General features: G+C 39.4%; 1 protein-coding gene across 6 annotated transcripts in view; it reads right to left on the bottom strand.

Moving 5' to 3' along the window:
* csmd3b (CUB and Sushi multiple domains 3b) overlaps positions 1–13017 on the bottom strand; it is a 919486-nt gene that overhangs the window by 597125 nt on the left and 309344 nt on the right. For all 6 annotated transcript variants that reach the window (XM_064348440.1, XM_064348441.1, XM_064348442.1 and 3 more), the window contains 2 exons: positions 4260–4347; positions 446–570 (listed from right to left, as the gene is read on the bottom strand). In XM_064348440.1, coding sequence (XP_064204510.1) covers positions 446–570; positions 4260–4347 — 213 coding nt within the window. The remainder of the gene's footprint in view (positions 1–445; positions 571–4259; positions 4348–13017) is intronic.

Here is a 13017-nt window from a genome sequence, read left to right as displayed (position 1 = left end):
AAAGAAGATACCAAAGGACTGGTGATATCAATGGGTTGTATATTTCACTCTACTGTACCCATACGTTTGGAGGGGCCTGTATGGTGGTTAGGGAACAGGGCAAAAGTTGCAGGTTTGATTCCCAGCCAGGTGCTGCTGTTGTACCTTTGAATATGGTATTTAACCTGAATTGCTTCTGAGAAATATCCAGCTGTATAAATTGGTTGTATGTAACAATGTATTCTGTTATTCTGTTAGTCTCTCTGGATACAAAGACCTGCTACATGCAAAAATGTATGTATGTTCTCTTGGCAATGCACTGTGATTGCTTTTTCCCTTGTTTTCCAAAAATCAGCGGGCTGAGGCGACTGTTACAGCTTTTAAGCAGGGTCTGCAAAACAGTTGGACCCCAGGGATCCTCCTGTTTTATGTTTTTTCGATGAAGAGTGGGGGGGGGGGGGCTCACCTTTACACACCGGCCGGTGATCACTCCAAGCAGCAAAGACCTCTGCCACCCTCTGACAGGTGATGGTTTTCGATCCTTGCAGCACATGGTCCTCATCGCAAGTGAACTGAGCCATGGCTCCAATGCTGACATGGAGAGGAGAGACCAAACATTTGAAGAGTCAGCCTCCCAAAAGCAACAGTACAATATTGATCCTAAATAAAACTGCTTTTCAACCCTGATTAATGTGGCTTTTCTCTTTACCTCTAAATAGCCACCCAGAGACCTTGGGGGAAGTTCAGGTAATTGCAGGTACACCTTTCTTAAAAATCACATTATTACTCCTTTATCCAGGGCTGTAAAGTGCAAGCATCATTTCTACAACTGAAGTGTGATCAGAATTTTATCTGAATATTATCATGAAATTTTCCATGATGTGTAGGGTTATTCTAAGGCTTACTGTTATCATGTAATATTATTCTTTACAAAGCTTAACTGTATAGCAGGTGGATTTAGTTTCCTGCTATTCTATACAACAAATATGCCATATGTATACAGTGGAAACCGTTTATAGTGATCACATCCGTCCAGGCCAAAATGATCAGTATAAGATGAGGATTACTATAACCACAGTCTTTTTTTTTTTTTTGGCGGATAACCATCTAATTGACATTTGTACATTTATTACATGAATATAATGTAATGAAACCAACAGCTTCTCTATTTTACTGCATTTCATTGACTGAAAAACAGTAGCATTGGCTGTTGTACAAAATATCAGCTGTTTCAAACCCTTAAAACAGGAATACTGTACCGTATAGAAATAGACTAGCCTACAGCAACATCATTTAGCGGTGGCTTAAGTGCATTTTTAATTTTTAACAGTAGGCCTGAAAATGAAAGTAGGCTAAGCATGTTACTTTTGACTGGTGAATTCGACACGAAAAAGAAACAAAGTAGCCTAATGTAGCTACAGTGCTGTGTAACAAACAGAGGTAACAATGTAGCGGCATTAGCCTACTACTGTATTGGAATAAACGTTGACTGTAGGCTATCAATGCCGAACTGGTAGCAGAGAGTTTCAAACAAACGTATTCATAAAATGTTCTAATCTTAGTCAACAACAAAAAAACATTACCTCTGCTTTGTGTGTCGGCTCTGCGCCACCTGGAATATAACAGTCATTACACAAAATTGTCGATTGATCCCTTGTTTGAGTAGACTACACAGGGTAGCCTGAGGAACAGCAAGTTTCGCCGCAGCATCTCGTTGATTGTTTTTGCCAGTTTGTCATAAGCTTCAAGGAAACTATGTTTTTCATTAAGAGAAAATGATTTTCTTTTTTCCTGTCATTTCAATGGTGTGCCCCATTAGCGTACTCAGGTAAGCTGACGGTAGACGGGTTATCGACAGGCACGTTAACTGTGTTAACCTTGTGCCGCTCAGTATCATGGGAGTAAGTAAAAAAAATAATAGGCTTACTGTAATTTAAATTTAATTTCCTGAATTACCTTAGTTTTAAAATATATATTTTTAAATTTCACATGTATGAAAAGACCCAAAATGAACACTTTATGCGGACTACTTGATTACAATAACCAAATTATTTAAACAGCGTTCGTATAGGAATGATTCCATCCCGCGCTTTTTCAGCCATATAAGCGGTTGATCACTGTAACCGTGATCACTATAAGTGGTTTACACTGTGTATATATATATATATATATATATGGCATATTCCCTGTTTCAGCATGACAATGCCCCCAGGCACACAGTGAGGTGGAAATGGTTTTGTTAAGAACACTGAGGAAGAACTTCACTGGCCTGTACAGAGCCCCGACCTCAACCCATCCAGCAACTTTGGGGTCAACTGAAAACTTAACTGCGAGCCACGCCAAATAACCCAATCAGTGCCCATCCTCACTAAAGCTCTTCTGGTTGAACGGAAGCAAATCTGTACAACAATGCTCCAACATCTAGTAGAAGAGTGGAGGTTGTTATAGCAGCAAAGGTTGGACCAACTTCATAATAATGCCCATAATTTTGGATGAGATGTTGGACACATATACTTTTAGCCATGCAGCGTCAATACATATATATTTTTAAATTCCAATTTCCCCAATATACATAAAGCTCTTTTATTATCCATCTATCCATTATCTATATCCATTTTTTTAAATCAGGATCGCAGGGGCTGCTGGAGCCTATCCCAGCATGCATTGGGTGAGAGGCAGGAATACACCCCGGACGGGTCACCAATCTATCGCAGGGCGCACACACCATTCACTTAGGCACTCATACCTATGGGAAATTACGAGTCTCCAATTATCCTACCTGCATGTCTTTGGACTGTTGGAGGAAACTGGAGTAAACCCACACGGACACATGCATAACATGCAAACTCCACACAGAAAGGCCAGCCAGGATTTGAACCCAGGGCCATCTTCTTTTATTATTATTATTATTATTATTATTATTATTATTATTATTATTATTGTAGTTCCTGCAATATACCACCCTCTGTTACACTACCACCCTTGCCTAATATCAGCAATTCATGATGTCCAAATGTTTTAATTTCCCCCACTGCCTGCCATCCACAAGCGCTCTTATCAGTTTAAATGTTATTCTGGCAAAAAGAGATAATGGAAACTAGCAAACACGCAGATAATGCAGCCAGAAAATAAAGAAGTATGCATTGCTGTGACTAGGAATGCCAAAATTTCTCAACAAGAGATTCTATGTATAAGAGGTAAATGTATGAACTTTACATTACATTACATTACAGGCATTTGGCAGACGCTCTTATCCAGAGTGATGTACAACAAAGTGTATAAGCATAACCAGGCGTGTTGAAAACCCTAGAGGGAAGTACAATTTCCAAGTGCAGGGAACAACCGTGTAGTTTAACTTGGACCCTGTAGGTTAATCTGATTAACACAAACAAAAACAGCAACAAAGCAGTCTATGCAAATAATACAAGCAATAGTTGAGTAGGCACGAGTGCAATAACTAAGTCAACTAAGATAAACAGCTTACCTAGCTACAGCCCTATGATTACATAGTCAATTAGAGACTACAACTTTGACGAAAGAACCATCAAACAAAAACAGCAATTTTAGAAAAATCTAATGCTACAATATATCTGATATATCAAAATCGAATGCACTGAATTTCTCTAAATAATTAAGTTTAAATGATGATACAAAATAATGTATCATCATTATTTATTTTCCCTTCATGCTTATTTTGCCACCTCTGCTTATTGCAAACATTAGCACTTGTGTTTTAAGTAGTTGTAGGTAATACATCAAATCAAGCCAATAAACACTGAATAAAACAATATTATATGTTAAGTAGTTAAATGGGTGTTTAAATAAGAGTAAAAGGAATAGTCAGAGGCCCTGATAAAACATGGCTAATTATATTATCAAATTGCAGCCCCAGCCACATATTTGCTGAAGATCTAAGGGAGCAGGGTGGAGTGAATTATTTTAAGAGATCTACACTGTATTCTGGAGCTAGACCTAAGCTTTTCTTAACAATTGTTAAGTAAAATTTTAAATAAATTCTAAAAGGAACTGGAAGCCAGTGTAGTGAGGCCAGAATATGTGTTATATTAGATTTTATTTGATTTGGTAAAAGCCTTGCAGCTGAATTTTACAAAAATAATAATACAATAACCACATAATAAGGGATTTTGTTTCTGGCATGTGTACAGAATATTGTAGTAATCAGCATAATAAACTGGGGAAAAAGTATTTGTGACGTTGATTGAATGAACGTTACGAGGGAAAAGCTAGCAGCGGTCACTCAACAGTCCATAGGGGTTTACCTGAAGTCTGAGCCTAAGCGTTTCCCATTTTCTGGTTCCCCTGGATCTGGGCAAGAATTGGAGGCCTGTTTAATCCCTCCTTCATTTACTGCAGAAAAAGAAAATGACACATGTAATCAAATCCAGCTGCAACAGCAGAAGCAACAACCTCTTGCTGTCACCTCCATAATATTGTACATTGTAATGCATTTTATCGATTGAATGAAACTGCTGATATGAAATCACTCAGTTAATATTTTTTGCATGATTAAGGTGACTGATCATTGCTTCAGGCATGTATGTCAAATAGTCAAAACATAAAAATAGTTTCCATTTAAGGTGACTAATTTAGGCCAAAATGTAAGACAGCGTCCAATGTATCATTTCGCTTAGTAGGACGCTGACCCCAAACCATCAGATCTCTAGTTTATTCAGATAGAAAATAAACAAAATATAATAAAAACAAGAAATTCACCCATAAATTAAACACTTTGGGTCAAGTTCAGCGTGCCGTCAGGATTGAGCCTAACACTGCATTTATCTTGAGATTTTCCATATTTCCTGGATGTACGTCAGGATCACATTGCCCTGGTTCCGATTGCAGAATGCTCTCTAAATTGTTAGTATAGTCTAAAGCTCATCTTGATAGGAGTGTTCTTTAAATGCCACAAAGAGCAGTGGTTCTCAAACTCGGTCCTAGAGGCCCCTGTGTATGCTGGTTATCGTTCCAACCACAACTGCAATCCAAGAATTTTAACAAGCTCATAATTTTTCTTACCTTGCTGCATTTCATGCTTTAGAGCAGTGGTGTCAAACTCGTTGCCATGGAGGGCCGTGTGTATGCAGGTTTTCATTCCAACCAATTAATGCTGCCTTAATTGAGTCCAATTACTCATTCAGCCATATGCGTTTAACTGCATTGAAATTACTCATTCAGCCATATGCGTTTAACTGCATTGAAGCACAGAATATAAGAAAATTTTTATTTAGACAATGCGGGTCACCATAGACGTCGGGTCACCATTGTGCTCAAACCTGCATCCCTAATTCAGCAAATAATTTAACTAATTATATAATCAAGATCTGAGGCTGGAATGAAAACCTGCATACACACGGCCCTCCATGGCAACGAGTTTGACACCACTGCTTTAGAGGGATTACTGTATTTACTCTCTCTCTCTCTCTCTCTCTCTGTATTTACTCTCATAAACCACATTATGTCAATTATAGCTATGCATCCCATGAAGAATAAAATTTCCATGTTCATTTTGTGATATATTGAGCTATATTGCAAACAATTACATTAAAACGTGTTTTTATCAAATGAAAGACTGAGGATAATTGATAGGTTCCTAACTCGGTTAGTGAAATGTTTGATTTCTTTAAAATTTTCCTAAACTTATTAGCACAGTGCAGGTTTGGCATGTTATTATTTTCTTTAAATTCTTCATTGTCTTCCACATGGTTCTTTTTAGTGGTCAGCTGTCCACTTTCACCCATTAGGAGCCAGTTGATTCACCTCAGTCTTTAAATTTTACAACTAGGTTAACCTATTTAATAGCATGCAGGTTTCAGCAATTTGGGAAGCAGGGGCTTCTTCCAAATCAACCACTTGCACTCTTGACCCAATACCCACAAAACTACTGAAGGAGCTATTGCCTATTCTTGGCAAATCAATTCTTCATATAATTAACTCTTCACTGTTATCTGTGTTCCCATATCTTTTAAGGCAAAAATCCAGCCACTGCTCAAGTGATCAAATTTGTATCAGACAGACCTGGCTAACTACTGACTAATTTCAAATCTCTAATTTTTATCAAAGATTCCTGAGAAATGTGTAGCACAACAACTCTTTTCTTTCTTACAGGATAACAAGTGTATGAGAGGTTTCAGTCTGGTTTTCGGAAACATCATAGTACTGAGACAGCCCTTGCCTGAAATTCGAATGATCTGTTTCTCTCCCTTGATTGTGGCTGTATCTCTGTTCTTGTCCTGCTTGATGTAAGTGCTGCCTTAGATAAAACAGACCACCATATCCTCCTCCATACGTTATAAAAATCAGTTTGTGTCACTGGGCAAGCCCTTATGTGTTTTAAATCCTATCTCGATGACAGATCTCAGGGTGTTGGGGTAAACAATAAGTCCTCCCTGAGTATTCTAGGGTACACTCTGGAGTACCACAAGAATTAGTGTTGAGTCCTTTGCCTTGTACATGCTCGCTCTTGGGGATGTCCTAAGCAGCCATGGTGTTAACTATCATTGCTATGCAGATGACATGCAACATTATGTATATATCTTTTAAATCAGGCAAAGTTGATCCACTAGCTAAGTTAGAGGCCTATCTTAAATACATAAAGGCTTGGATGAACCAAAGTTTCCTCATGTTCAATTCTGATAAAACTGAGATGCTGGTAGTAGCTCCCAAATCTCTTATAAGTTCCTCCAGTTTTCCTTAAATATAAATGGCTTTTCTGTCTCCTCCAAAGCAGTTGTTAAAAACCTTGGCGTAACTTTTAATTCAGATCTCTCCTTTCAGGCCCACATGAATAATATCATAATAGTGGCTTTCTTCCATCTAAATTAAGGAAGTTGTTGTCCCTAAAGGATTTTGAGAAAATGGTTCATGCATTTGAATCCTCTCGGTTTGATTACTGTAACATTTTATTGTCCCCAACTTGTACAGAATACAGCTGCTAGGGTCCTTAGTATAACTAAGCGCTTAAACCTCTTCGCTGGCTGCCTGTCAAATCTAGAGTTCAATACAAGTATAAAGCTTTACATTTTAGTCCCTTATTATCTTAGTGAGTTACTTATTCCTTACTCTCCTCCAAGATTACTTCGTTCACAAGATGCAGGTTATGTGAAAATTCTCTGTATATCTAAAATTACAATGGGTGGTAAAGCCTTCTCTCATAGAGCTCCAGTCTTATGGAACAATCTCCCTGTGTATGTACAGGCTTCAGACACACTCTCTGTCTTTAAGTGTAGGCTTAAAACGTACCTCTTTAGTCAATCCCCATAGTTAACCATTGATTTGGTCCTATATCCTGCTAAATGGTAATGTATAATCACAGGTTTCTGAAATTAAATGCAGATGTCTGGGCTGGCTATGGAGCTTAGTGTCTAGTGTCAAGTTTGCTTTTAAGGAGCTGAAATGCTATGTAGTTTAATGTCAAGTGTCAAGCTGGCCTTGTGTTTGCTCTGTTTGCTCTTTTGGCTCTGTTTCTTGCCTTGCTACTCTGTAAAGCGTGTTTCTGACAGTTCTCTGTAAAAAAAAAAATGCTATATAATTAAAACTGAATTTAATCAAGTAAAATGAAACATACCGCTAATGCAACAAATTAGTTTTTCAAATTTAACAACTGGAAAATATTTGACTGGTCACATCATTCACCAAATCTGAATCCAACTGGACTTGCTTTTCACATGAAGAGAAAATTTTAAGTGATTATTCCCTGAAACAAGCAGATGCTAAGATAGCTGCGGAACAGATCTGGCAGGGCATCACCATAGAAGATACTCAGCACCAGGTCATGTCTATCGGTCACAGACTTCAAGCAGTCATTACATACAAAGGATTTACCACAATGGAGTAATGACTACTTTCATTTACATAACATTAACATAACATAATGACAAGAACAGGCCATTCAACAATGCTCGCTATTTTCCTGACTAAATTAGTGCTATGATTACCTACTGACTAGATAGTATATAACACCATATCAAGCCTAGTATTGAAAATCCCCCAAAGTTTCTGCCTCTACTACATGACCTGGCAGACTGTTCCACACAGACTACACTGCATGAACAGTGGGACATGGGACATTGATGGACAGGAATTGTTTGATGAACTCAGAGCTTTGTGCTGAAGAGTCCAGACCCAAACCAAACCTATCGATGTGTTGCAATACATCTGCAAGAACGACATGTCAAACATATTTCCCAATGTATTTATTGCGTTGAGAGTGCTTCTCACGCTCCCATGACTGTCGCAAGTGGTGAACGCAGCTTTTCCAAACTAAAGTTGATAAAAAAACTACCTGCGATCAACAATGCATCAACAGAGACTGAATGGACTGGCCACAATATCAATTGAGCATGAACTTGCAAGTCAACTGGACCTAACTGACACAGTGCATACCTTTGCTATGAGAAAAGCCAGACGGGTCAATTTTCACTAAAAGGTAAGACACTTTTATTTCCTGCATTTTGTTTTATCGCTAGGCATTGTAATCTGAATCTTACACTCTAATTTCATAACGTCTGCTCTTTGACTCATAATAGCCTTGCTTGTAATATCACATAATGAAGTAACGTTACGTTAGCCCAAGCCTATAAGTTGTGTAATGTATCCTATGTTGTATTTCAGTAGGCTACAGTAGCTACAAATGTGTACAGAACAGATTGTCGATAACGTTCCTGCTTTCACTTTCATTGGCACTGAGGGGGTTAATTATGCAGTGTGGCGAACAGCCACACACAGTTATGTTATACTGTGTTACATAATTCACTGTTACCGTCATGTTTGCAAGTACCGTACGTTACCTTTTAAGACCGTCCCTGTTAAGTGACGTAGAAAGACAGCGACTGGGATGTGTTATTATTGAAATGCTGAGTCTTGTGGCTAACAGTAAACAGCTACGGCGTTCTCTTTGACTTTTGCTCCTACCTCGTCTGTGTTCTCTTATCACATGCACTCCAGCAGAATATATGGCTGTATGATTGAGTGATTAATGCAACGCCTCATAACGTTTTCATAGTAATGTCTGCTCTTTGGCTCTTGTGCTTGTAACTTGCTTATAACATAGAAATGAAGTAACCCAGGTTGTGTAATAAAGCCTATGAGTGGTTGTATTTATGCAAATGCGTAGTCTACAGAACTGTCAATACTGCTTTCACTTTCAATGGCATCAAGGAATTAATTTGACAGCGTATGTGTATGATTGAGTGATTAATTTAAAAGATCCGTCATGGAGCTAGCTAGTTTGCTGTAGGCCTATATATAGCCAACGTTAGCTAGGTTACTATCGGTATTGTTTAGAGAGTCATGTATTTTGGGTTCTATGGAAACAGGGTTGGGTGGGGGGCGTCAAAATGTAATCTTGCCCAGGGCGCAAAAAACTCTAGAACCGGGCCTGACCCTGTTGTAGGCTTAGTGGGTTACATTACATTACATGACATTTATTTGGCAGACGCTTTTATCCAAAGCGACGTACAAAAAGTGCATTTCATGGTCATAGACAACTGCTAAACACAGGTTCAGTAAAGTACAATACTTATTTTGTACAACTATTTCTAGCCAAGAACACAGTTCACACAGTGAACACTATTCTGACCTAACCTCTGCAAAGCCAACTAGAAGAATAAGCTACAGTATTAGGAAAAATACAAATTACCAAAAAGTGCTGGGGTGGGGCAACATGTAACAAGTGTCATGGAGGGGGAGTTTAAAGGTGAAATATACAGGTGGTGGTGGTTAGTGGTTGTTGAAGAAGAGTTTAGGCAGGAGACAGGTAGTGAGGGGGTTCGGAGAAGGAGAGGGAGTTCGTTCACCACTGGGGAGCTAGGGTGAAGCTCTGTGATCCTTGGGAGGTGGGAGCGGGTTACAAGGAGAGCCGCGGACGTGGTTCAGGCAGACGGGCACAGCACATAGAATCGAGTCATGTCCTGCAAGTAGATGGGGGCTGTCCTGTTGGCAGCAGTGTAGGCAAGGGGCAGGGCTTTGAACCGGATCCTGGCGACGACCGGTAGCCAGTGGAGTGATCCCTGCAGAGGAGTGATGTGGGAGAATTTGGTTGTAGATGAGTCGGGCAGCGGCATTCTGAATCATCTGTAGTGGCTGTATGGCACAAGCTGGCAGGCTTGCAACTGACAAGGCATGGCAGGCAGCTGGCAGGGTTAACTTGTTGAGATTCAAGTGATCAGCTCCATCAGTTTAGGGGCATTTTTGGAAATGAATTGTAAAGTCCTGTCACTCACTGTGTTTGGTGTCTGTGCCAGCTCCTGTTTGACAAACTCTGCATGAAACTCCAGATGAGTTGCGTGGTACTATGCAGCTTGAAATCTAGTTGCATCTTTAATCTGTAATCGCTGGTTCAGGTGGAAGTGCACTTTTCCCTTCTCCCCATTGCTTTCTCAGTGATTTCTGAAATGCTTTGCTGATTGCAGATTTTGCAACTGGAATAATGCTTGAAGACTTATTTGATGTTGCTCTCAAACTTATCAACTTGAAGGAAGTCTCCTTTCCACAGCTCACTAACCAAAGTAATAATGTGTGCCTCAGAAGTGAAATGAACAGAATTTGACATTAAGATCCTGGAATACAGATTTGGATGCCATATAAGTTGCATTGTCACTAACAAAAGAAAAAACTTTGTTCAAGTCTGCGCCATACTCACGAGGTGAACACATGATCAAAACATGATTGGTATCCCTGCAATCTGTTGTGTGCCCCTTCTCTGTTGGGCATTCCATTTCTCCACACTTGGCTAAGTGTGCTTGGTTACTTACACTTTGGTGACGTACTGTGATGTGGAACTTAATTTTGCATATCATGTGCAAGTATGTATTAGGTGCCTATGTGGGAACACTTTTTGTTCCGAGGTCCCCATTTAAAATAATTAATTGTAGTCACACTACTATTCAAACTAGTAATACTTGTTCAAAATTAACCATGCCATCATGATGCAACCATATGAATAAATATGAAGTTCCAACAGTTGCATATTTGCAAACACTATTCTTACATTGATATTTCTTTGGTGGCATTTTTCACCAGTAAACACACAAGCTCCTGACTGGCGTCAGCAATAAATGTCACCAACTGACAGCATTGTAGGTCTGAGTACTTGGCCAAATACTGCTCCGGAGAATCCTTAGCGCTCGGCTGAAAATATCACAAGCCATCATATGCAGAAAACTTTGAGGGCAGAAAGCTGCAAACCAATATCAGCAGCAAAAATCAAATTGCCAGATTCAAATTCATAAATAAAAATACATGGATGAGTTCTGCACTAAGGTTTTCTGGACAGATTAGACAAAAACAAACCTTTACCAAAGGAAAGGAGACTGGAGAGTAACAGCCCAAGAAAGCACCCCTGCCCACCCCCAACCCATCTGTGAAATATAAAGGAACAGGTTCACTCCTCTTTATTGATGATGTAATGGTCATTTGAATTTTTCAATGAGTGTTGTAGTCTGTATTCCCGGTCACTTGTCTCCCCAGTACTGTCTCTGTGTCTGTGTTCCCTGAGCTGCTTCACTCCCCTGTACTTGTGTGATTTCACTATTCGGGTGGTTCCGGGTTTTCGTGGTTTCCCCCCTTCTTTCCAGTCTCGCTTTACTTACTTCCTGCTTATTTCTAGTTTTACTAATTTCTACTAATCCCTACTAATGTATAGATTGTAAAGTACTAACCTCACTAATATACTAACATGTGAATATTACTAATGGATTAACACACACTAGTTTTGGGTTTTTGATAGTTTAGATCACTATACTAATACATTAACCAGTCTCCCCTTTTCCATGCGGCGCTGTAGCTCCGCCCCTTTTCTTTCTAGCCTGCTCTAACGCTGAGTTCTGCAATTGCCTGCACCTGTCTCTTGCTCTGACTGCATCTCTCCCTCTCTGCACGTGTTTTACCTGCTTCACCCAGGCCGTTTATTATCATTGTTGTCTATGTGATTCCAGTCCGCGTTTTGTCAGTCCCCTGTCATTGAATTAGTTTTCCTAATGTTCTTCACCTGGATGTTGTTTGTTACTCCTCCCTCACTCACTTAACCCCTCCTTGATTGTTATCTTCCCCAGTGTATAAATGTCAGTCTTTTCCACCTGTTCAGTGTCAGAACGTTGATCGAATTCATTGTGCCGATTGTTAGTAAGCCTTTGTCTATCGAGATTCCTGCGACACCCCTTTGTACGACTTCGAGTTTGCCTGCCCCTTTTGGTTTTGTTTGCTTCTGGTTTGACCTTAGCTTTGCCTTGACTTCTCTTTTGCCTGTCCCTTTGTACCTTCGCCATTCTGATCTCCTGGTTTTTGATTTTTTGCCTGTTTTTTCACTATTCTTTTGGAAACTCGATTCGGCACCGTCCTCTCTCTGATTACCTGGCTTCGAACCTCGGACTGAATAAAGACAACGTTTTTTGGATTTCCCTGGTCTGCGTGTGGGTCCTTGCACAGAACATCACAATGAGGGTAATCCCCCAAGGATGCACCTTTATCTCTAGACTCCTACATTTGTGAAACAAAATTGCAGTGAACGTGCTCAAATCATTTAAATGAGGATGCTGTCCAGACCTGCATTTCTGGGCTTTGCTGCTTAACACTATAAGGCCACAGCCGATGCCATTGGCCATTCGGACTTCAAAATTTAAATTACTCCGACACTACAAATGCAGTACCCTCCTCCTTCCATGACTTTTCCTAAATAGCTGGGCTTATAATACCTGTATTTTTAGAATTTTAAAAAAATTGCCTCATTAAAGAAATGCAGTCAGTTTGTGCCATACTCTTCAAAAAAAAAAAAAAAAAAAAAAAAGGCAGACGACATATAGCAGGTGCCGGTACTCATGTGTGAATGGTTTATTCTCTCCTCTGGCACATTATTCAACAACTGAATGAATGATGCTTTGATACAAATTTATTGATCAAGCACTACTAATTTCGCAAATATAATCTCACAAAATTAATTAGATGCATTTGCTTGATGAAGATGATTTTTTTCATGATTGACTTCAGTGTGGGGATCAATAATTGTGGGTGTTGTAATCATCA

The sequence above is a fragment of the Anguilla rostrata genome, chromosome 8 (genome assembly GCF_018555375.3).
Source record: "Anguilla rostrata isolate EN2019 chromosome 8, ASM1855537v3, whole genome shotgun sequence".
NCBI lineage: Eukaryota > Metazoa > Chordata > Actinopteri > Anguilliformes > Anguillidae > Anguilla > Anguilla rostrata.
Note: the sequence above shows the minus strand (reverse complement) of the source record. Positions and strands in the feature narration are given on the sequence as shown.